Genomic DNA, 23,873 nt, shown 5'->3' with positions numbered 1-23,873 from the left:
ACATCCATCAGTTTATTTTTAAAACTTTCCTTGTTTTTTTACATTTTATTCCACATGCATTTACCCATTTAGTGTCTCTCAGTTTATCCAGTGGTGTCAATAATCCTCCTGTTCAGCGTTCTTTTCTGTGTCTGTGTCTTTTGCACAGCCAGGTGTGTCTGTTCTTGAAGAGAGGAGCATCACAGACAGAGGTGGACGAGCAGGGTCATGACCCACTAAGCATCGCTGTCCAAGCTGCCAACGCAGACATCGTCACCCTGTAAGCGACCCCAGTTCTTCTCAGACCTGAAACACTTTTTTTTTTTACAGTATAAGCAAGTCCATACATTGCTAATCATTCATTGCTTCAACTGTTGAAATTTATTGAGTAACTGATCAAGGAAGTGCCTCAAACACCACAGAATATTCTGCAATTAATTTAATGTATTCCTTCAATTTAAGATGGGGCTAAAATGGCTTAGTGTCATTTGTGTCAATTTCCATATTTTTAAATGACTGATTAACAGTTTTTTTCAATTATTCAAAAAATGTATCAAAATGTCACTTGAAATGTGTTGTGTAGGAACAAAACATCTAAATATCAGTAAATAGAATTGTATTATTTTCTATTTTTTTAGTGACACCATTTTGTCTTTATTTTCTTTTTCTCGCATTCAAAACTCCTTTCCTCTTTCCTCTGCCCTCTCTGTTCTTCAGATTGCGTCTTGCGCGGATGAACGAGGAGATGCGAGAGGCGGAGGCCCCTTTGGGACAACCAGGTCAATACCACAGCAGCAGCCCCACTGAGCAGCAGTATAGAAAGTGCATCCAGGAATTCATTTGCCTCACCATAGAAGAATGCTAGTGGTCACTTATGTATCCAGGAGCATAACTTGTGCTCTCTCTCTCTCTCTACATATATATATATATATATATGAATATACACTGATCATCCACAACATTAAAACCCCATTCCCTAATATTATGTAAGTCCCCCTTGTGCTGCCAAAACGGCTCTGACCCGTTGAGGCATGGACTACACAAGGCCTCTGAAGGTGTCCTGTCGTATCTGGCACCAAGACGTTAGCAGAATTCACCTGATGGTTTCAATGCTGTGGCTGATCTGTGGTTTATTTCTCCTGACTTGGAACCTAAAATAATCATATAGGGGAAGTTGCCCCTAGACACTGATCTCAAGTCTTTTACTTACATAGACTTGTGGGTAACTTCTTGGGAACAGGGTGTCTGAAGAGAGAGAGAGAGTCACTCGCTTACTGTGGGGGTGCCTCGTGCCATATAGGGAGACCCCTGATGGACCTAACTCCACTGACAATACAGTCATCACCTCCATTTTTACTGCATCGCCACTACATTTCTTGCTTGGCATTTTACTCGGCACCACCCATGCAATGCTCGCTACATCACACACAAAGTAAAATGACATCTGCTTTTTGGTATTTTGTTAACAGAGTTATCCTCTAACTTATCATACTGTGGTGTGACCTCTCATGGGAGGGTGTGGGTTTACTGTTGCCTAACAGCTCGTACCTCTGAAGAATCGCTGCATTAACCCTCTACACTTTATATCTATCCAGACCATCTATGTACCCATCTCTTCTTAATTGGAGATGTAAATATGCATATTTCGAAGTTATATGGGTAATCTTTAAACTATGTGCTGTGGCATGAGGTGAAAAAATGGTATTTGTTCCATTATTATAAAAAGTAGAGTAGCTGACAAGCTACAGTGTAGGTGGGCAAAGTAGTTAACTGTGTATAGAGCGAAGTCAGGAAGGAAAATAAAATATAAAACTGTGACAAAAATGCTGAAGGGCTTTCAGGGGAAATGACCCTTGCCTGCTTTGTAAGATACTGTGTGACATGAACGAGTGAGTGAGTGAGTGAACAGGAGAGTAAATGAGCGCATGTGTAAAGAATACTGAGAGACAGAGTTAAATAATATGCTATTATGATACATTATGTAAAGGAAAAAAAGAAACTGTGCACTTTTCCCATCTACAGTATTATAATTTTGTTTATTTTCATTCAGTTAGTGTGGCTCGTTGTTTGTTTTTTTTTACATTGTTTTTGTCCACTCAAGTTACTGTCTATCTAGTCTATTTTATTTCTGTCTTTTTATTTATGTTTATCTCCCCAGAGGACCAGTGCAATGGATTCTTGAGTGCAGTTCACATCTGCATTTCTGTTAATGATTGTCATTTTAATATCAAAGCATGAATCAGAATTTATGGCAGGAAGTCTTTATATTACATCATGGAATAACACTCATAAATGGCATTTTGCCTTCATTTTCTCTTTGGACCGGCCTTACAATATATACGTTAATCAGCATTCAAACACAATGATGGCTTATTAAAGGAAGTTCAAGTTATATTCTGTTTTTATTTTGCTAATTGCAGTCGCTCATTGTTTACTAGTGAGGATGAGAATTGGCTCAATGGTGAAGGTGATGTGCAGACAAACCAGGGCATGAAGAACTAAGTCTTTGGGCAGTGCAGTTAGGGAGTGTATAGAACTGGATTTGCATTTCACCCATAAACAATTTTTCTGGTCACCACTCTTTAAAGAACAAAGGTGACTTCATGGTTAAAAGACCACAAGTCCATTTTTACTGTAAATAGTCATCCATGTTACAGTAGCTGTGGTGAGATTATGGAGCACATGTAAGTGTGGTTTAAACACATGTGGGGTGAAAGGACTCATGTCTTCCCTTGCTGGTCAATGCTTACAGTAACCTCTGCATGCTTTGCCAGGATTGTTTTTGGGAATGTCAAAATGATTTGCATTCTTAGCATGATAAGATATGTTTCTATGGTTTGATCACTTTGTGCAGTGCAGTCCTGTGAAATAAGCATGTAACACCTTGACCCCTCTGGTGTCAGATGTTCTTAACTTTTTGCACCTCTCTGCCATTCACAAACCAAATCTTTCGTTTATCATCGTCATTTCTTGTCTTTGGTTTTTGTTTATTTGTTGTTGTTTTTTTACAAATGCTTACAAACAGTAATTTTAATTATTATTTTTGTAATGTTGTGGTTTTATTTTCCTCTGCCAAAGACTTTTTAAAGGGAAAGTGTCTGACATTGTTGTATGATATCACTTCACATCATATATCGTTTAAAAAAAAAACTTAAACTGTTCAGAGTAGATACAGCATAGTCTTACCATGCTTTGTGAAGTGACAGAGTGGTAGAAACACTGTTGGTGTACTCACATGTTCAAAAGAGGTTACAGAAATGTGACTGACCTGAGTTCAATGTACTGCAAGTAGAACCAGTCTAGGGGGTTATGTGAAGCTACTGTGACCAAACTGTTAGGGGCCTTCGTCCTAGCGGAAGTATTAAATGTGTTGTCTATTGTGTTTATTGACATTGGAGTGGTTAAAGGTGCTGTCTCAAAGCAAACATGCTGTAAATAGAACACTTGTGTATTTTAACTCAACGCCAACTGCCTGCCTCTCATTCAATCACAGATCCTGACTGTCTGATCTGTTTTATGTTTGTCTTTTTATTCTCTTCCAAAACAACCTGTCAGGCAGAACTGTAACACCGTTCTGCACTACTTGGAGGTGTTCTTCTGTTCACTGACATTTGGATATCTTTGGAATACTTTCTTCCTTGTCTTTAGAAGCACTGAGGGGGAAAAAAAGGAAAACAAAGTGCATACAATAAAACTGAGAAACTCTTGATGAACTAACCCTGCTTCCTGCTTTTTGCTCTCATTTCTGTTTCCTGTCTCCTCACTTGTGTAACATTCTCTCAACATCACAGCAAAACTTTGATAATTGCTCTAAATTATGAATTATGAATCAATGCACTACTAATTGTTTGCAGATATATAGTTGTGTTGAAACCATTGCCAGGTGTTGGGAGAATGCTATTTTTTTTACATTCTGACCGGGTGTGTTTTTTGGTCTAAAACAAGCTTTTGGGTTGCACTTGGCTTATTCAAAGCGGTAAAATACAGTAAAACATAATGATAACAACTATAAGGGAGGTGCAGAGTGTAAACACGATTTTTTCATATGCTATTTAATGATCACTTTAGTCCTTAGGGTATCAAATAGTGTCTGAGTTTCTAGCCTGTAGCAGCAACACTGTGCCTTGAATAATTCAGTGTCTCCACTGTGTAAAACATTTATGTGATCTCACAAGCATCATTACACCATCACTGAAAATTTTCTCACATGCCAGAAATGTCTAATTCCTAGCCTTACATTGAAGGAGGACAGCAAATATCCAGCTGGGAAAATGAACACTGACTGACATATCATTGCTTTTGTTACCACAGGGGTTGCCACAGGCAGCAGGAGGGTAAAGTCCAAGGATGTTCGGGATAGAGTGAGTGAAGCATCCTGGTCCATCTTACTAAGGGACTAGTGTGATACTGTGACTCTTTTTGCTCTGGTGGTGTGGGTAACTTTTAAGGTGTCTTGGTCTGTCACCCTTCTGTCATTCACACTGTGGGTAAATATTTGGAGCTGTCTCTGTGAATCTTGTTTGCCTATTGGGTAGACCTAGGATAGGAGGGAAATGGACAGGATGCTCACCACTCCCTCCTTTTAAATTCCTAATTTTCCATTTTGCAAACTAACCCTGATTCTCATCAAAGCAGGTAAGCTTTCAGAGGAATGCGCATAAAGTAAACAACTTACATGTCTGGTGGAGCTTTTCCTTCTGCAAAGATATAAACAAAAGCTATGAAAGAAACAAAACTTTTATTTTTCATCAGTGGGGCTTTGCTCTTTCATGGGTCCATGAAGTGGTGTATCTGCTTTGTCCTTCTACAGTCTCCATAGTGCTCTGCAGCAGAAAAGACCCCCTTGACTTTAATATCCACTGTTGCAGGTGACATCCCCTGTGTTGATGTCTTTCGCGAGTTTTCTCTCCTCGCGTCTCTCCAGCCCAAGAAATTGAGGAGGAGAAGCATACAGTTCAGCCGCTGCAAGACGCCATAGTGACCATTGGCCGCCACATCATGTGACTATTCTTCAGCCACTTTGGAGTAAAGAGGGAGGCAGCTACATGCTATTTTGTTGTTGAGAGCTGCAAGTATACGTAGAGGTCAAAACTTGCAGGCAGTGGTTATAACAGCCTTGTCATTATCCCCAATTGACAGTGTAAATATATTGGATGAAGGCAAGGCAAGCAGTTTTACTTATATAGCACATTTCATACCCAGGTGCAACTCAATGTGCTTTACATAAAAACAAACATTTAACAGTAAGAAAAGGAAACCATTAAAACATACAATTAAAAAAAAAAAGGCCAAAATGTGTCATCTCAAAAGTATATATTTCAGATGGTTTATTTTCACGTTTTATTTCAGGTGACCTGACAGCAGTTTTGATAATGGTAATGAAACATCACAAACAACACAGACTAATAAAAACACATGTAAGGCTGTCTTCACAGGCTGAAAAATAACTCTGCCGAATAATCTGAACTTCATGTGCAAAACTGGTGTTTAGTATCCTGTATAATTTAATTTTGTCAATTGCAAATTTCAGGTGAAGTGATTTTTTTCAAACTGTTTTCAACTTGTGGAAGAAATAAAATGTAAAAAGAAAGAGAAAAGTAAACAGCCATAAGGAATGTTTTTGTGTGTGTGTTGGTGTGTGTGTGTGTGTGTGTGTGTGTGTGTGTGTGTGTGTGTGTGTGTGTGTGTGTGTGTGTGTGTGTGTGTGTGTGTGTGTGTGTGTGTGTGTGTGTGTGTGTGTGTGTGTGTGTGTAATTTCAATCTTATGCATTAATATAAACTTTGGCAAGGAAGAGACTTTATGCAGCAGGAAATGCATTTTCAAGGCACCACCAAAAAGGCCTCTTAGATGGCTGAAGAGAACGTGCAGAAAACATCCACAGCAGGGTTATTATAGTTAATGAAAACTAAAACTAAAACTAGCAGTGAAAAAATAATTTCGTTAACTGAAATAAATAAAAACGATAGTTAAATAAAAGAAAAGAAAGAAAAATAAATAAAAACTACAATGAACAATGCAAAACAAAGTAAAACTAAACAGAATTGCAGATAAAATCAGATTTGTTTCCCTTCTGCTTTTGATTTAGCTCCAGGTGATAATTACTGAGCTCTGCTGTGGGATGAGCATTGTTAATGGCTTTGTACAATATGGTACCTTTAATAAACAATGACTTGGTAAACCATATTTGGTGCCATGCATTCTTTCATACTTTTCAGTTTCTACAAATCAAGGCTTTTCTCCTAATGCCCTGAATAACTAAAACTAGTCAATTCCTCAAAATAAAAATAAAATTAACTACTTAATCATTAGTTAAACTAACTAAACTAAACTGAAACAAACTGAAAAACTTGCACATTTCAAAACTACAATAACCCTGGGGTCCGTTCCATAAAGACTGCTCAGAATGAGCCTAACAAATGAGATCAGGCTAAAGCGGTTCCATAAAGGCCGATCCACGTTCACGCAATCAGACTAATTCAACACAGGCTCAAGTAATCAGACTAATTGCGTGTGGGCGACATTCATAAGCAGCCCATGACGTCGAACACAGATCAAACGGATTCACAATTGCAAAATCCATCACAAAGAGCGACACAGCAGCAGCAGTCTCCAGCAGACACTTCTGCTGGAGGAGACATATGAAGAATTTAAAAAGAGGTAATAGAGTAGTAATAAATAAAATCCAAGAGAAACGCTGGCAGGAAATTGCTGATCTGTCTCTGAAGGTGTGCTCTTGTTGTAGTGCCCTGTGTATTGTGGCAGCTCCTTCATGTGCAACCTCCTCAATCAAGGGACATGCCATGACTTAGAGAAACAGCGCATGGGTTGAGGTCGTTAATTAGGCTGGACCTTAATTAGTTAAAAGAAAAAAGGGAAACGCCTAGACATGCATCCACTAAACACGTCTTCATTTACTTTTTAGACATTATACTGACTATGTTAGACTATATTATATAGTAATCATCAATAACCAATAGATTTTAAAACACCTCTCCTACCAGGAAAATAGCAATTAAAGGCAAATTGATTTAAATATTACACTTTTTTTTTTTTTTGCAGTTGTTCAATATTTATGAGGCTATTATTCTGTCAGGGTAATTTAGATTAACTAAGCATATGTCTCAATGTGAGATATCATGAACACATATGTGGGTTATGTGTGTGTAGGTTATACACAGTGGGAGAAATAAGTATTGAACATGTCAACATTTTTTTCAGTAAATGTATTTCCAATGACGATATGCACATGAAATTTTCACCAGACTTTGGTACTAACTCAAGAAATCCACACATATAAAGAAATCAAAACATTAAGTCTATAAATAAAGTTATGTGTAATAAAGTGAAATGAAACAGGAAACAAAGTATTAAACACGCTAACTGAAATTAGCGACTGATTTAATACTTAGTGGAGAATCCTTTTTGTTGTAAGCTTCAAGAGGCTGTGATGTGATGCTCCCAGTATTTCATGTTTTTCAACATTCCAAATGTTGCTTTAACCCTTATACTGCTCAGGGTCAAATTTGACCCAGTTTTACATTTGAGAGCTGTAAAAACACCCTAAATATGTTTTAATTTTATCTTGGCATTTGATGACTCCTCCTAATAACCCAGAATAAACAAAAATGCAGTTTTTGTAGAGTTTGACCCATATTTATCAGAAAATTTAAAAAAACGTTTACTTTTTTTTACATTTACTACAATTAATGTTTTTTTCTCCATAAACACAAACTGTAAAAACTGGATAATAAAAAACTCTCTCAGCTCTCTGAAAGCTTCATTAAGGATTAATTTTCCTGTCTTTCTGTGACTGATGATGACATTCATTAATGATTTGTTGTGTAGAAATTTGGCAGAGATTAATTATGAGGGGATACTCTGCTGGTTTACTGGGAGCAGTGCTGATTGTACAGTCTGATAGCCTCCATGTCTTCAGCTCTTTCTGAATGGTCTGAGCTACTCTTCTGACTAACCCTCTGACTCCCTGGAATCTTGTGAGGAGATCCTGTGTGGCTGGTTGAGGGGGGAGTGATGTTCCTCCCACTTTCAGATTATGGCCCCTATGGTCCTTATTGAAAGATTCAGACATTTTTGCTTTTACCCATCATGAGATGTTTCACCTTGGGAACAAAAAACCTTTTTATAGCTCATCAATATGTACTAACCCAGCTGATATTAACTTGCACAGATAGAGGTAGAATTACTCTCTAACTACTTACAGATTTCAGCTGGTTCCTTGCCTTTCCTTGCCTTGGTGTATTGCTTTTTCTTAGTGTGTTAAATACTATTTTCCTGTTTCATTACACTTTATTACACATAACTTTATTTATGGCCTTTAATGTTTTGATTTCTCTTTATTTGTGGATTGCTTGAGTTAATACCAAAATCTGGTGAAAATGTCATGTGTCTATCCTCATTGAAAATACATTTACTGAAAAAAATGTTGACATGTTCAATAGCCTACTTACTTTTCCCACTGATATACCCGTGTCATAGCTAAACAGCAATTCAGCCTAAGCCTGACAATTAGCCTGGTCCAGGTTAGTTTGCCAGCATAAATTGCCATGGTAAGTATGCTGATCTTGTTTTATGGAACCGGATCTGCTGGAAAATTGGCCAGAAAAACGAAATAAACCTGGTTTATTTGATAATCCTTCTGTATGGAACAGGGCCCCAATCCACAGAAGACAGACAAGACTCAGACTAATGTGTCTTGGTGATTACTATTTACTATAAATGTTAGTATGAGTATTAAGATCCTAAATTATTTCCATGTTAGTTTAACAATGTTTTATATTTGGACTGTTTTCATAAGATTAGATCAATTGGTGTCAGTAAAGCACTTTCTAGCACATTTTTCCAGTCGCTGTTAACACTAATGAAGAAGAAAACCGGAAGCGTCAGTTTCACTCCTGCTGCTTCTGGCTAGTGCTACGTTAGTGTCATCGTCTTATCGGTTTGGGGTTTGACAACAGAAACACCAGCCTTATTTCGTGTCCAGCCACGAATCCCTATTTCCACTGGGGTCTCTGGAGAGGTATGTCTGTACTGTACACGCCCTGCAGTTCGTAAATGTGATAGAAGTGCGGCTCATCTCTCGTTTGTAACTCAACTGTGTGTGCTAGCTGCTGCTAGCGCTAGGTAGCTAAACATAGCTGTGGCCTACGCTAGCCGCTGCTGGCTAATAACTACGTCTACACAGGCAGGATAGTATGGATGTCATGTTATTAGCAAAGCATATACTGCCATTTTTGAGCTGAACGTTTTCCCCAAACTGTCCGGTGTCTATCTAATAGCTAATGTGTCGATCTATTTAGTTAGCCGGTGATATAACGTGAGCGGAGCGGATTAGCCTGAGCTAACGTAAGTTGCATTAACGCTAAGTAGCCTGTGTTATTTATTTAGGAAGTGACACTGATATAATTTCAGCTCTGTTACAGCTCACGTAGTTAAAGATAATCAGCTGTTTCCCACGTGACAGTCGGCTATGAAACGTTTTTAACACACTGTTATCTCCATTTGTGAGACTTGGCCATGTTTTCTACTGGAATGTTTTTTTTCCAAATTACTCAAAAGATTTTATAGAATAATATTATCAAGTTACACGAAAAACAGGATGAGCTCATAAAATGTCAGTAATGCATCGTTGTTTCAAATTATAGTTAGATTGGCCTAATTACACCTTCTGCAATCTGATCATACAACTAGCTGTAAATATTATTCCAACAATATGTTAAAGGGAAACTTCACTGCTTTGAATACGATGTTTTCTTAAGAGAAGGTCACCTATGCAGTAGAAAAATTGCAATTATGCCTGAAATTAGTGCCTTATAACAAGAGAAAACTGAGAGAGAGGGGGTGTAAATTCCCCATGTCACTTTTAAAAGCTAAGCCTACAACAACCAGCATGCATTGCACACAGTCCCATTCAATCAGCTGCTGATGGTGTGTTTAAAGGATACAGGTGGGTTTCCCCAGCAGAGACAAATTTAGTTAGTAGCATTATATCTCAAATTTTGTGGCTTATTTCCATTTACACTATGTTATTACCTCATCGAGTATATTGTAATGGTCTGCAAAGATCATTAAACAAACACAGCGTAGGAGTTAAATATGTGGATCATTGCAAACTTTTTGAGAGCTAAACATAAGCCAAAATGTTGTCAGAGCTGCTGGTGGACAGGCAGAAAACCTAAGAGTCTGCTTTCTCGGTTTGGGAAACAAATTTAGATGAACGGTTGGAAAACTGCAAGCAAACACTGTTTCTTTTATTGTTCTTGATAATGAGGAGCCGGGACCTAAGTGTTCTGTTGGAAAACAAAGTCAGGTTTACCAAAGCACTGCGAAATTTGTTGCTGCGTATACCCCGGCTGTGACGCCTTGCTTTTGGCTACTACTGTACCGTGATGGTTGCTTCCTCCTCCACACTCTGTTGAATGTCTGATTCCATAGGGGTATATTCAGCCTCATATTTGTAATAGTGGCGCAACACCTTTGCTCAAACATTATATTGTGTAAAGATTGTTTTTTGTGTTGGATTCAGCTTTTCTGTCCACCTGTTGTTAAAGTAATATTAAATTATACATTTTAATTTTTAAAAAAACAACTAAATGATGACATCAGATAGCTTTAACAAAAAAATACAAGTGTATGCTATACAAAAAGATGTATTTTCTGTTGTTTAAAGTGACCTGAGATGTCAAAACATAAATAAATAAATGATAAATAATAAAGAAAAAGGATTTGTTTCAACATTCAGTGGCGGTTCTAGTCTATAAAAATAAATAAAGTTATTTTATTTATCAGGAATTATTACATATTGCTAATAACATTTTTAATAAACCTGTATCACAAACATAAAACACTTATAAATCAATATTATCCATCCCCGTAGTGTCAACCAAGAATCAAGTCTAAACCAGTTCACCTTGGTGGTGTACAGGCTGGTTTGATTTTTTTTTTTTTTAAAGATTTCACAAAATACAACAATGTGTCTGTGAAACTACAGATTCACTGTATGAATTGGGATGAAGAATTTATTTACTTTTAGTGTGACTAATTTTCATTTTTGCATCATTAGTTTACTGTACAAATTAGGTGCACTAGATTCCCCTGCTCCTCCTCCGTCAGGCTTTCAGTGAGAGACCTGAGATCAACCCCCCCCCCTCCTACTTCTGACTGTGAGATCTCAGCAGGTAGAAGCTGTTAGTTCACAAAATAGAATAACAAGGTATATGATCCATGCGGCAAATTTATAAAAAACACGTGGCGTGCGTGTACCTGCCCTGTGCCGCCCCGACTAAATGAGACAGTGTCCTTGAGTGTGAAGTGCTCCCACACTTTAGAAGATTTTGGTCACACCGTTTCCTCTGCCTCTCCCAGCTCCTCATGTGAATTAAACCACTCCTACCACAGTGAGTGATGCAGTTTGCGTCAGTAATAACCGTCCATGTGAAACACAAGCAGAGCGTGTCATATAATGCGAATGAAATTACGAAGCTTCGATTCAAGAAAAATTACCTCGATCATTTTTTGTTATCGAATTATTCGAGGAATCTGTTCAACCCTACCAGCCACGTACATCTGTGCTCATCTCCATTTTTTAAATTGATGTCGCCGTTTTACCAAAACAACACCGCGTCCTGCATTGATGAGGTATTTTCTTGGGGCTGGGGACACTAGGCATGGGCCGGTATGAGATTCTGACGGTATGATAACCTTAGGCAACAATATCACGGTTTCACGGTATTATGATAACAGCTCTAAAATGTGTTATTTTGAAATGTCTGTATTTAAAAACAAAAAAGAAAACTTTTATTTTTAAACAATATATAGAACACGATGGAACATTAGTAAATATGTATTTAAAATAAATAATAATAAAAAATAACTGAATTCTTTCTAAATAAAAAATAAGTGCAGTCCTTAATGCAGTCCTTTAACTGAGGCTAAACCTGCAACTCAAGTCACGACATAAATTAATTATTTTTAGTGAAAAAAAACAACCTTCTTCCTCCAAGCCATGGCCGTCTGTCTTTTTACGGTAGCCGAAGTATTCCCATACAGCCGACTTGGTCCGTTTAGACGGGGGTAAAAGTTCGTGGGTCTCGCCTCCTTCAGCCATCATACAGCCTGCAGAGCTACCTGCTTGTAACAGCAACCGGAGGTGCGCGGGGAAGGGGTACTTTACGCTGCAGCTGCACACGACTTGAGGGACCTCCACTTTCTCTCTGTGGAGACGTCACATAAAAAAAAACCTGCTCATACCGCAGGAAAATTTTAGTGGTTTTGAAACCGTGACTTTTTCTTACCGTGGTATACCTTGAAACCGGTAACCGGCCCATGCCTAGGGGACACATTAGCGGTTACACTTCAAGAGATATGTGGTCAAATGCATCCCAGACAACCTCAGCAAGTGGTTTGAGGGATCGGACCACAACGCTTTTCAGAGGTTGTCATCGGAGACACATGTTAATGCCAGGTGTAAACAGGGTCTAAAGGCTGATTTATGCTTCTACGTTGGGTCGACGTCAAGCCGACAGCGTACCTACACAGAGCTCTCTGCATCGCTGTGAACCCCTACGCCGTCACCTGACGTGCACCTCCCCAGAAATGTAACTACGCGCCGAGGCAACGCAGACCGTGAGGGCTGTGATTGGTTTGCTTGGTAGCAACGTATTTCCGGTATCGTGAAATTAATTCCGGTCGCCTGCCTTTGCCCCGCCATTTTTTTCTTGGTAATACTGCAATAAAAGCATATTTTCTTCCACATCCAACAACTGCAACTGCAGCAAGATCCTCTCTCTTTCTGTTGCCATTGTTGTTGTTTACTCTGACCGGAAAAGCCGGAAGCTAAACAAAGAATCAACTAGAGACACTGATAACCATTCAGGAAAGGAGCACATCCCCCTACCGTTCTCGCGGTGAATTGCACCGCGACAAAACACAACACGATGGAGAGACGCAGAACTTCGAAAGGTGCATGATGGCGTCGGGGCACCGGCGTAGTTACGGCGTGGAGGTTACGTGGAAGCATAAATCAGCCTTTAGTCTCTGCTTTTCGTGGTAGGTGTGAGTTTTTGTGAGACACACTTTTGACGGTCCTTGAAGGCACCGCTGCAGAACATGAGGAAACGTTGTATTTTAAGGCAGATCAAAGTCTGACGGATGTTTTGCATTACCTAACATTAAAACGACAGGAATCAGCATGAAAACTGCTGAAGTTACCACCTTAATAATTTTGGTTTTAATTGGATCCGACAACTATTTATTGACATTTTACAGATTGCTATAATTCATTGATCAATTACATAATACTCAATAAATTAATTATCAATAGCAATCTTATCTCTAAAATACAAATGAGTCTGTTTACTTGGAAGTATCCTAATCAGGTCACGAAAACATAGATATGCTAACTGGAGTCTTCCAGTTATATTTTTTACCAAGTACCTACTAATTTACAAAAACAATCAGGTGACAGCAGTAATGGCAACCAATCTGCTCTGCTCCACTAAAAGCAAACATAACACTTGACAGTTGTAGCTTTCCACAGACCAATATGATACTATCACTATACGTACTGTTGTATTTATTGTGTATTCATAAAGTTTCATCGACAACCGTGGTGAAGCAGTGGACGAAGTATCTACACTCACAACATCATAAACACCTAAACACCTCACACTATCCAAATACAAAACATTCATAAACTATGCTGAACTGGCAGAAAGACAAACAGATCCAGAGTACATTTGAACTCGCCCTCTGCACAAGAAGAATAAACTTTGATTGCCTAGTATTGTGAGCAAATAAATCTTGATTGTGGTGCTACTGGGTATCAGTTTGCTGGGTGACCCGCCAATTTTTTAATTATTATGTCTTTCTTTTGCATGTCCTCTAAATCCCCAGATGAACAACAACGGGAATAAGAGAGCTCCAACCACAGCCACTCAGCGACTTAAGCAGGATTACCTCAGGATAAAGAAAGACCCCGTGCCTTACATCTGTGCAGAACCTCTCCCCTCCAACATCCTAGAATGGTAATGTCTCCATCCTCGCAAGGCCTGCAGCTAGAAATCCCCACCAGACAATAAGTCGCATTTTAGCGATCTGACTTTGAGTTTTCATGTAATTGGTAGAGTTAAAACAACCACCACCAGTTATCACCAGTCACAAAGGTGCCTTAGTCTATTTTCCCCAGATATAGTTTTAATATTTAAAACTGTCTGAATTCTGATTTAAAAAGTGAAAAATCTTAGTTTGATTTATATTTAGTAATATATTGTACTGTTCCTTTAAGTATCGTGCTATATCACACTATCTACTGTTTTTCCCGGGACTTCTTCTCTGGAAAAACGACCTTCCAGTGAAAGTCGGTGTGTTCTGTAGAATATCCGGGGTAACTCTGGGCCATTGTTGTGTGCTACAAATGAAATTCCACTCAGTGTATTGAGATTGAGTCAGAAGTCTCAGAGACGTGCAAAAATTCAGACAAAAAAAACCCAACCAGCTCCCTAAGATAATATGCCAGGCACTTTTTCACTAATTTATTTTTTTACAAGGAGTTGAAAAAAAATGTTGCCGCCATGCCACCTTAGATATAAATAGGGATTCCTGGTAAACTCCTGGACTTAAAATGAAAATTGATAATATTTGCTCCTCCATGGAAAATCTTGATCTCCCAGCTTGTTCAGTTTGTATTTATTCAGCGTATGACATCACTGCCATCAGATCTAATAAAACCTGTTACATGTAAAAGCATTTCCTCCTTTATTTTCCACCTAAGAGTATTACACTTAGTTGTGAAATCATTGTGTATTTTAATGAATGTGACCCTCAGCTATTTTATTTGACCACCTTAATAAGTGTATGCACTGGTAATTAGTCCCATTTCAATCTTTTCCCTGGAACTGTTTAGTCACGTTTAAGTGCACTCTTATCTCAGACTCATCAGAGTTGTTAAACAAGGAACCAAAATATCTTGAGCTTGGTCAAGTCATCGCCCGTCCACACAGTCAACAAATATTCTACTTATGACTATATACATTATTAATCAGTTTTTTATTTATTATGTGTTAAACCAGATAAGTCCTGTTGAGATGGAAAACCTCTTTTGTGTGTGAGAAAACTGCCCATGACAACAAAGTCAGTCAGATAAATAAAAATATTAAAATGGTTGAAATGAGCTGAGAAGAACTGAGGTGTCAATTACTTTTTCTTGAATGTTGAAAGAGATCAGATTTCTCTTAATTGATTTTTCTTTTGCAGGCTAGTCAAGGGTTCAATCCCAGATCAGAGCTTCATCAGGTCAAAATGTGTTGTTTGGTAGTGTGTGTTAAATACCTTCTTCCTTTTAGATGTAGCTCTTTTGATTTTAATTTTTTATAAAGGTCTTGATGATGTTGCAGTTGTATGATATGTTTCTTTACAACCAGACCACCAGGATAACCCTGAAAATGTTGATTTAAATCAGTGGAAATGTACAAAAGAAACATTTAGATAACACTGAACTGTCTGTGTGTCTACGTGCAGGCATGGGCAGGCACCAAAAACTCTTTATCTTTGTAGCAGTCACACACCTCTTTAATGTCTTTTCCAGGCACTATGTGGTCAGAGGTCCTGAGAAAACTCCATATGAAGGTGAAACTGGCAGACACTGATGTAACACATAAGTCTATTCATATGAATTTTCTGAGTTGATTCCTGCTGATCTCTCCTGCTGATCTCTCTTGTGAACATGATCTTATCTGATAATTGAACATACTTTTTTTATCTGTGTCATATCATATAATATATCTGTATTTGTAGGAGGATATTATCACGGGAAGCTCATATTTCCTCGGGAATTCCCTTTTAAACCACCAAGTATCTATATGATAACACCAAATGGGAGATTTAAGTGTAATACAAGGTAAGAATGTTAATTTTATTGTATTTTAAAGTATGTTATGTCACACTGCTCCTCAGTTGTAACTTTTCCTGTTGCCCCACAGGTTATGTTTGTCCATCACAGACTTCCATCCAGACACGTGGAACCCTGCGTGGTCCGTCTCCACCATCCTCACAGGTCTGCTCAGCTTCATGGTGGAGAAAGGCCCCACCCTTGGCAGCATCGAGACCTCTGACTACACGGTGGGTAAAAAGCAAGTGACGGAAAAGCGTAGCACGCCGCGGTGAACGTACCGTGATGTCTCAAATATCTGACACACCTCTCATTCTTCTTCCAGAAAAGACAGCTGTCAGCCCAAAGCCTGGCCTTCAACCTCAAGGACAAAGTGTTCTGCGAGCTGTTTCCTGATGTAGTCGACGTGAGTGCATGAGCTCTAAATTGCAGACTTATTCTACTCTTTTTTTCCAGTGCCCTAATATGCCCATCTCTCTCCATCCCTCCACCAGGAGATGAAGCAGAAACAGAAGGCCCAGGAGGAGTTAAGCGCCCGCACTCAGCCCCTCCCCTTACCTGACGTGGTGCCTGACGGTGACCCTCAGCACGCCCACTACGGCCTCCCCGCCCTCAACGGAGGTCCCGTCCCCCTCGGGGCCGGCAACCCCGCCCCTGGCCTGCAGCAGGCCAATCGCAACCATGGACTTCTAGGTGGCGCTCTAGCCAACCTGTTTGTGATTGTGGGCTTCGCAGCGTTCGCCTACACAGTCAAGTACGTGCTGAGGAGCATAGCCCAGGAGTGAGAGGGGCTGGTGTTGTAGGGCGGCGCTCCCCCTCAACAGGCGAGCCAGCTAGTGGACTCCACATTCTACAAACACACTACGTGGGGAGGGATGTTCAGTCCTGGGTTATACCTCTCCACCACCACCACCACCACCACCATGGACTTTGGAAGACAGAAACTCAAAGCCTGACCCACCCAGGAAGGATTGAGAGCAGGGGGGAGGTGGGAGTGGAAAGGAGTGGCAGCGGGGCCGGGGGATTGGAGGGGCTTATTAAAACGGTTGTGATCCACTCTGTGCTTCAGTGGTTTATGTCAGTAGTAGGAACAAACTTGGCTCATGGGTTGTGGAAGAGTGTAGAACAGCGGCTGTGTTGTCCAGGTTGTCACAACAGAATAAATCTTTGCTGGCGTGAAATAACACGCACCATTCTGCTCCTGTACAATAATGAATATTACTTGTAAAAGCTTGTTTTTCAATTACAGTTCTAAGCAGGTAATTTCCATCATCCCCTGCCCACCACCTTTACATAAGGTATTTCCTTTTGCATTGTTTCATGATCATTTATTAGATCATTAAGACTCCTCAGGGTGTGACTCTGATTTATTGTTAACCTGTGGCAATTGTTGCAAAGCCAAGTGTTTTCAGAGAGAAGGGGAGTACCACAAATAGCTGCTCTGTGGTGATCCCAATCCATTATGTGCATTAGAAGTGACCCCAACTTTAAAGGCAGAATGAGTAGGATTTTCCTAAAATAAAAAAAAACGAAACAATGTATAGACTCATACAAAAGTAATCCCTCTCAGTCATCACTTATGACCCACTAGAAGTGTGTAGTGTTGTCTGTATCAGACCCTGCCATCTGCCTGTATTTTTTTATTTTTCGGTGTTCAGGACATTTCTGGGTGTCAACATTTGAGTAGTGGGTGTGTAGACCCCAGCCCATAACAGCATGCAGGGTGTGAGATCGGGACTGAATAAAAATGTAGCTGCACTGCAGCGTAGCACTTCTGGTTGTTGTTGAGCTGGGAAGGAGGGACCAACTTTGAATTTTGTTTACAAGCCGCAACAAACAAATCTGCTCATTCTGCCTTTTAAAAGTGCAGTGTGCTGAATTTAGTGGCATCTAGTGGAAGGGACTTGGTAGAAATTGAATATAATCATGAGTATGTTTAATTAGTGTATAATCCCATGAAAATTCAAATCAATGTTTTTTTGTTACCTTGGAATGAGAGCAGAGAGCAACTTCCCTCACTGCTAGATGCCACTAAATCTTACACCCTGCCTAATTTGACCTATGTTTTTTGGCAGTACTTCAGTTTGTCTTTATACATTTCCATGGAATAGCTTGAAGGCCTCACCTTTCAAGAATCGCTACCTTCAATTTCACTTTGTCACTGGTGGCTTTGAGTATTTCTGCACTGGGTGTATCTATCTGGGCAAAAGAAGTGTGTTGCTAGGGATGTGTTGGCCTCCAGATCAAATGAAGCACTTCATCACAACAGACCAGAGGTGGTCCACAGTCAAAAGACCACAGTGTCAGTGGCAGGCCTGAGGTCTCATTATGTGTCATAAATGTGTCTACATATTTTAAGCACAACGGGACCTAGTTGAAACTGCCGACTGTTGACAAACAGGACAGGAGAACAAGCTTTATGACTTTGTAGGTCATGAAGCTCATTAGGATTAAATAACTAATGAGAAAACTATGTATGAGCCAACGGCAAAAACAATATGTACAAGTAGTAGTATATGCAAATATGTTCCAGAAATAGTATGCATTACACACGTCGGTACTTGTAGGTTATGAAATCCACCAGAGCTTACTGCTGAGGATCACGGGCCAAGAGACATAGTATTCCTAGAGCAGACAAGTGTATTTATGTCTATGTATCTCTACATATATAAGCATATAATCAACTTGGCGTGTCAGTCTGTAAGACAGCTGCTGGTATGAGTCCATAAGTTCCTCCAGTCAACCCATGAGCCAAGTACTGAACCCAGTGTCTGCACAGAAGTAGAGACCAGTACATTTTTTAAATTGGCTTAGCTGACCAGTATAGCACCGCTCTATATAGGTCCAAATAAGAAGACATGAAAAGAACCAACCTTTTGTTCTGTATATTTTTCATAATTTTTTTTTCTTTTCATTTTTTGTGTTTTCTTTATTTATAGATAAAGCCCCGGCTTGTCTGTCATGGTTCTGAGGAAATGTTTAGTGTTTGCTGAGCAGGGCAGAGAGGGCAAACAGACACCTACACACACACACAAACACAGGCCATGGCCCAGGCTCACATGATTGCTGATAATTTACTGTTGTGCATTGCATTTAGTAAAGATGGTTCTACTGTGTATCTGATGTTTCAACCGAATAATGGTCTGGAAGCAGGAGATTTGCCTTTTTATTGCTCTTCTTTTCTTGGCACCATCTTTAAAACAAAAAAAAACAACAAAAAAAAAGACACTGATGATGGGAGTGCGTTTGTGTGATTATACAGCAAATGCCTACATTTCCATGCTTCAGTTAATCTTGTGTGACATTGTATGTTTTCATAGTAAATGCAAATAAATCACCCTGCTTGGCGGGGCATTTTAGAAAACTATTTTTAATCTTGCTTTGTGACAAATTGTACAATCAAATCCAAAATGTCAACAAACACACACCGGGGTGTCATTTTAACGAGGTCAAAGTTTTATTTTCTTGCAAAATAAAGATTGCTTATAAAGACTTTAATCTTTGGTGAGATAAGACATCAGGTAGCAGGCATGTGTTGGCACTTACCTTGCTGGCACTGAACCGTATTTACCTTGAAACGATTCTTCCTTGGAAGTTGTGAATCAACACGTGACATGACCGGTCACGCCTGAATGGGAAGCGCTTAAAAAAGCGAGACAGCCAGAAAAAGCTGTAGTCTACTATTTCAGTCAATCGAGGAGAAGAGCAGAAGTTAGTGTTTTGAGTAAGTATTGGTTTTATAGGCTTATCTCGTTCTGATTATTGGAACATTCATCATCAAGACATTCTTGTTTTCTTATGTTTAATATTTGACGTAAGGCTCATTTTTACTAATATTTTTTTCGTTTTTCGTGTGCTGCAGACTATTTCTCAGTCATTCGCGTCTCTATATCACCATGCTGGACAATGAAGAACTCGAGTGCGTGGTGTGCTGTTATCAGTATTCCCGCAGCGAGCGCATCCCCCGGGTCCTCCACTGCAGACACACTTTCTGCGCCCCCTGCCTCGAGAAGCTGTCCCAGCTGCAGGGCGCCATCCGCACCGTCTCGTGCCCTTTGTGCCGCTGGATCACCTGCACTCGCGCCAGCCTCACCTTGCCTGGATCCCTGTGGGTCAACACGGAGATCTGGGACCAGATAGACGAGGAACAGCTGCAGCAGCGGGAGGAGGGCGAGTCGCACTACGATAACAGCGCTCAGCTCAGGGAGGCAACGCTGTAAGTGAAAAGTCTTTGGTATTTTAAGAGGAGCGGCAGATGTGTCATTTATGTAAGCCTCGATCCTGAACAACCTGTCTCTGTTTCTCTACAGTCCCAACTCAAGGCAGTCCGGCTTTATGACTGCACTGGTGAAAATGTTCAGCTGCGTGCTGCTTCAGGGACGACAGGTGGAGGGCTGCTGATACTGAAACATTCCTGTTCATCATGTTGAACTTGTTGCACTTGATGGATGTGGCAGCGCGTCCACTGTGAAGGACTGTGTGGACAACAGGCCTGCGTCTGTCACTGTGACGGCTGATCAGCTCCGTGTGAAGTTTTATAGTCTATAAAGTCATTTTTTGACTTTTGTTGAACTGGTGAAATGACTGTGCTCACTGTAAGTCAACGCGTTTAAACTGTGAACTTGTTTTTGTGTGTGAATGTGTGTAAAAAAAACAAAAAAAACAACCTGTTGTATATAGTTTATTTTCTTCAAACTTTTGGCCATTTTTAACAGCAAAATATCCATGAATCAATCCTTTCCTGAAGCTAAGTTTAATGTGAGGAGCTGATTCAGATTAAATGGTATATGGTTGCTGCATCTTGGGTATATACTAATTATTTATATAGTTTTAATACCCATTTTACCCAGATCTGGTATGGATCTCTCAAAGTAAGCCAACTTATGTCGGCAAGTTTATTTATACTGTACATATCATTATTTTTACTGTATATATCAATGAATTGAAGGATTCATTTCCTCAAAGTTTTTTCAAAATCTTGAATTCAAAATTCAGATGTATTTATGTAGTATTATTAAATCATAATTTAGTTAACTTAATAAACAATAGAATATTTTATTGATTGTTGACTTGACTTGTTTATGGTACATTTGTGCACATTTCCATAATCTGTTCCAACATCATCTGTTTGGGATATCATGTTCTGGTATCCACAGAAGGGCACCGTTTTAATAAAAGTTGTTCAATAGTATCTTTTCATTAATGTCTAGTCTTTATTTGTCTTGGCTCCAGTGGGAAAAAAAGTCAGTTCAATTCACTGTGTCAGGTGGAAAATCATATGCACACCTATATGTTCATATTATTTAGTTCAGTTCAACACATAACAAAAGCAAAAGCAAAAGCAAATGTCCGTGTGTATTTGTATGAACAGTGCAGCTGTGGAAAAAAGTTATTTGATAAATTAAATGTTTTTTTTTTATTTTAACGTATTCATTAATTGAAAACCAACCACACACCAACTCAAACACAAATATAAAACACATTTCAACCCTCATCTTACCAATTTATCATATTCAGATTTAGACTATGTACGATAACAACCCCGGGTGTGAACTGTATGGTGTCCCAAAAGTGGCACAGGAAAATAAAATAATAACCAGGATTACATAAATGAATAAAAAAGTGCTGATTCAGTGTGTTGATCAGAAGTATTTCAGACACTAGTTGCTGTGATGTTTCAGTATTTACAGACCAAACTGACCCGACTGACAGCAGCACATATTGAAGCGCGATATGCAAAGGCGCACAGATGATCAGCTTTTATTGAGCTGTGGCAGAGACAGACAGTATGAGCACAGATCTGAAAAATAATATATTAACTAACTTTGTTGTTTTTCCACTGGATAGAACAGAGGATGGTGCTTTGTTTAACTCTGACTGACACAGAGTCCGAGGACAGTGTGCTTGGTGAGACTTACTACAACTTGGCCACAATATTTGCGCACAGCGACAGCGCTCCTGATGAAGAGTTGTTGGGGGCCAATTAAACACACAACTAAACACCGTATCGAATATGTAATGTAACTGTTTTCTTTAAAATGTTTTGATTGAAACTCAGCCTAACCAGAACCCAGTCAGAGTTAATATACCGGTCCAGTTCAGTTAAGCAAATCATTACCGGACCATTAACCGTTAACCGTTAACCGTCACACTGCGTCGTATACACCGGTGCGACTTATACACCGTTTTTTACGGTACAGTGAAAGTAAAATTACAAAATAAAATAAAAAATACCTTAAAAGTAAAAGTACACAAAAAACAAACAAAGAAAACATTTGCTAAATTTATAATCAAGTGTAATAAAGACCTTGCAGCATAGCTATATTTTCAGTTTCATACAGCCCATTCCCAAATGGCGCATCCGTCTACCTTAATCAGGTTAAAATTAAAATTTAAAAAAGCCAAGTTATTTTCTCAGTGTTTTAATGTTTCTGGATTTACTTAAATATGACCCTTACATAGAGAGTTTAATGTTTAATGTAATTTGTTGAAAGTGAAGAGATTATTTTCATATTTAAGATATTTTAACAGATTTTCTTAAATTTACCAAACATTGAACATATTTAATAAATATGAAAATTCATTAAATAAAAATGTTGCACAGCAACAAAAACAGAAGCATAAAACACATTTTTAACCCTCATCCTAATTTATTTAACACACATGGACTACCAACTGGGGCCCCTGGGATCCCCAAGAATAAACTATGGTAACCAACAACCATCATAGCAAAGTCTTATTTCTTCTCAAACATTATTAGTCATGATCATTGTAACTTTAATTATTGTGTTATGTCATCTGAAAAATTATTTTTGGGAGTTACATTTAATTCACATATAATATGATAATAAAGACTTTTCTTTAATACAAACTGCAGCTTCTAAGTACAATCTTTCCTGATGACTGACAGAAAGTATACATGTATATATATATATATATATATATATATATATATATATATATATATATATATATATATATCCCCTCCTCCCAAGGAATCCCAAGGCCATCATAAACCAACAGTATACTGACACAATGGAATCAGATAATTTTGTTGATTTCATCCCATCATCCATGATGATATCCACAGAAATAGCTAAGCAAATACATAACATATATGTGTGTATATATATGAAGTGACCAAAGACTGTACATATTGTATAGGCCTACTATGTACATGTATGATATGCGTATAAATATATAATATTCAGAGGGGGAAAAAACAAAAGACAAAACAAAAAAAACACATACAAATCAGATCAGAAAAAAATCAGAATATAAAAGAAAGAAAAAATAATTACTAAAAAACAGCTGGTCAAAGATTTATAACAGGGGTGTCAAACATACAGCCTGTGGGCCAGAACAAGCCCGCTAAGGAGTCTAATCTGGCCCACTGAATAACTTTGTGAAGAATGATGCCATGTTTCAGGAGCAAATTAAACTGTGATGAGCCTACTTCAAGAAAAATGCTGCTTCAGAAGTTTATTCCACCCTGACCAGAATACAGTTCTCTGAAATTACAATGAAAACATATTGTGGTCATATTTAAAACATTTATATATTGAACATTGTGCAAAACATTGTCAATCAGCAGCTTCTTGCAAAATAATCTGAAAAAACTGAAACATAATATTTTAAAAATTGGACTCATTTCCCTAAAGTAAATAGATGGTTTATTATAATATATATGATGTATTATTTACAGGTTATTATGCAATGGTTTTACTGGTCCGGCCCACTTAAGATGAAATTGGGCCGTATGTGGCCCTTGAACTAAAATCAGTTTGATACCCCTGATTTATAATAACACTGTTTTTCTCTAGTTGTTTGGACCAACAAGTAATATTAGATGATTTGGCACAGTGTAGTTGTGCTGTAGACAGTTCCAGCTGCGTGATATCTTGATAAGAGGAGAGCCATTCTCTCACTAACAGTGCATGTGGTGGTTTCCAGCGACAGACTACCGTTTCTTTAGCAGCTGTGAGACCA

General features: G+C 38.8%; 4 protein-coding genes across 4 annotated transcripts in view; all 4 read left to right on the top strand.

Moving 5' to 3' along the window:
- Positions 1–3,819, top strand: part of LOC134004346 (arf-GAP with coiled-coil, ANK repeat and PH domain-containing protein 3-like) — a 55,853-nt gene extending 52,034 nt beyond the window's left edge. Inside the window, exons 23-24 of the mRNA XM_062443581.1 lie at positions 149–259; positions 697–3,819. Of these exons, the coding sequence (XP_062299565.1) occupies positions 149–259; positions 697–844 (259 nt within the window). The 3' untranslated portion in view covers positions 845–3,819. The remainder of the gene's footprint in view (positions 1–148; positions 260–696) is intronic.
- Positions 3,820–6,731: 2,912 nt separating this feature from the next.
- Positions 6,732–23,873, top strand: part of LOC133978113 (heme transporter hrg1-A-like) — a 138,903-nt gene continuing 121,761 nt past the window's right edge. Inside the window, exon 1 of the mRNA XM_062416466.1 lies at positions 6,732–6,736. The gene's annotated coding sequence lies outside the window, so the exon portion shown is untranslated. The remainder of the gene's footprint in view (positions 6,737–23,873) is intronic.
- ube2j2 (ubiquitin-conjugating enzyme E2, J2 (UBC6 homolog, yeast)) lies at positions 8,890–19,251 on the top strand. The gene is made up of 7 exons (XM_062416220.1): positions 8,890–9,017; positions 13,892–14,022; positions 15,582–15,622; positions 15,791–15,893; positions 15,976–16,114; positions 16,210–16,290; positions 16,379–19,251. Exons 2-7 carry the CDS (start codon positions 13,892–13,894, stop codon positions 16,667–16,669), a joined length of 786 nt encoding a protein of 261 aa, XP_062272204.1. The 5' UTR covers positions 8,890–9,017; the 3' UTR covers positions 16,670–19,251.
- Positions 19,781–20,285, top strand: LOC134003523 (RING finger protein 208-like). The gene is made up of 2 exons (XM_062442756.1): positions 19,781–20,100; positions 20,195–20,285. Exons 1-2 carry the CDS (start codon positions 19,781–19,783, stop codon positions 20,283–20,285), a joined length of 411 nt encoding a protein of 136 aa, XP_062298740.1.

The sequence above is a fragment of the Scomber scombrus genome, chromosome 3, assembly GCF_963691925.1.
Source record: "Scomber scombrus chromosome 3, fScoSco1.1, whole genome shotgun sequence".
Classification (NCBI taxonomy): Eukaryota; Metazoa; Chordata; class Actinopteri; order Scombriformes; family Scombridae; genus Scomber; species Scomber scombrus.
The sequence above is the reverse complement of the archived record's forward strand: the minus strand, read 5'-3'. Positions and strand labels throughout refer to the sequence as shown.

Bases quoted from the DNA above. Each gene is read 5' to 3' on its own strand.
- ube2j2 (XM_062416220.1), top strand. From the start codon at position 13,892: ATGAACAACAACGGGAATAAGAGAGCTCCAACCACAGCCACTCAGCGA. The intron at 15,623-15,790 runs GTGAAACTGGCA...CTGTATTTGTAG, and splicing joins TGAGAAAACTCCATATGAAG to GAGGATATTATCACGGGAAG. The intron at 16,291-16,378 runs GTGAGTGCATGA...TCCCTCCACCAG, and splicing joins TGTTTCCTGATGTAGTCGAC to GAGATGAAGCAGAAACAGAA.
- LOC134003523 (XM_062442756.1), top strand. From the start codon at position 19,781: ATGCTGGACAATGAAGAACTCGAGTGCGTGGTGTGCTGTTATCAGTAT. The intron at 20,101-20,194 runs GTAAGTGAAAAG...GTTTCTCTACAG, and splicing joins CAGCTCAGGGAGGCAACGCT to TCCCAACTCAAGGCAGTCCG.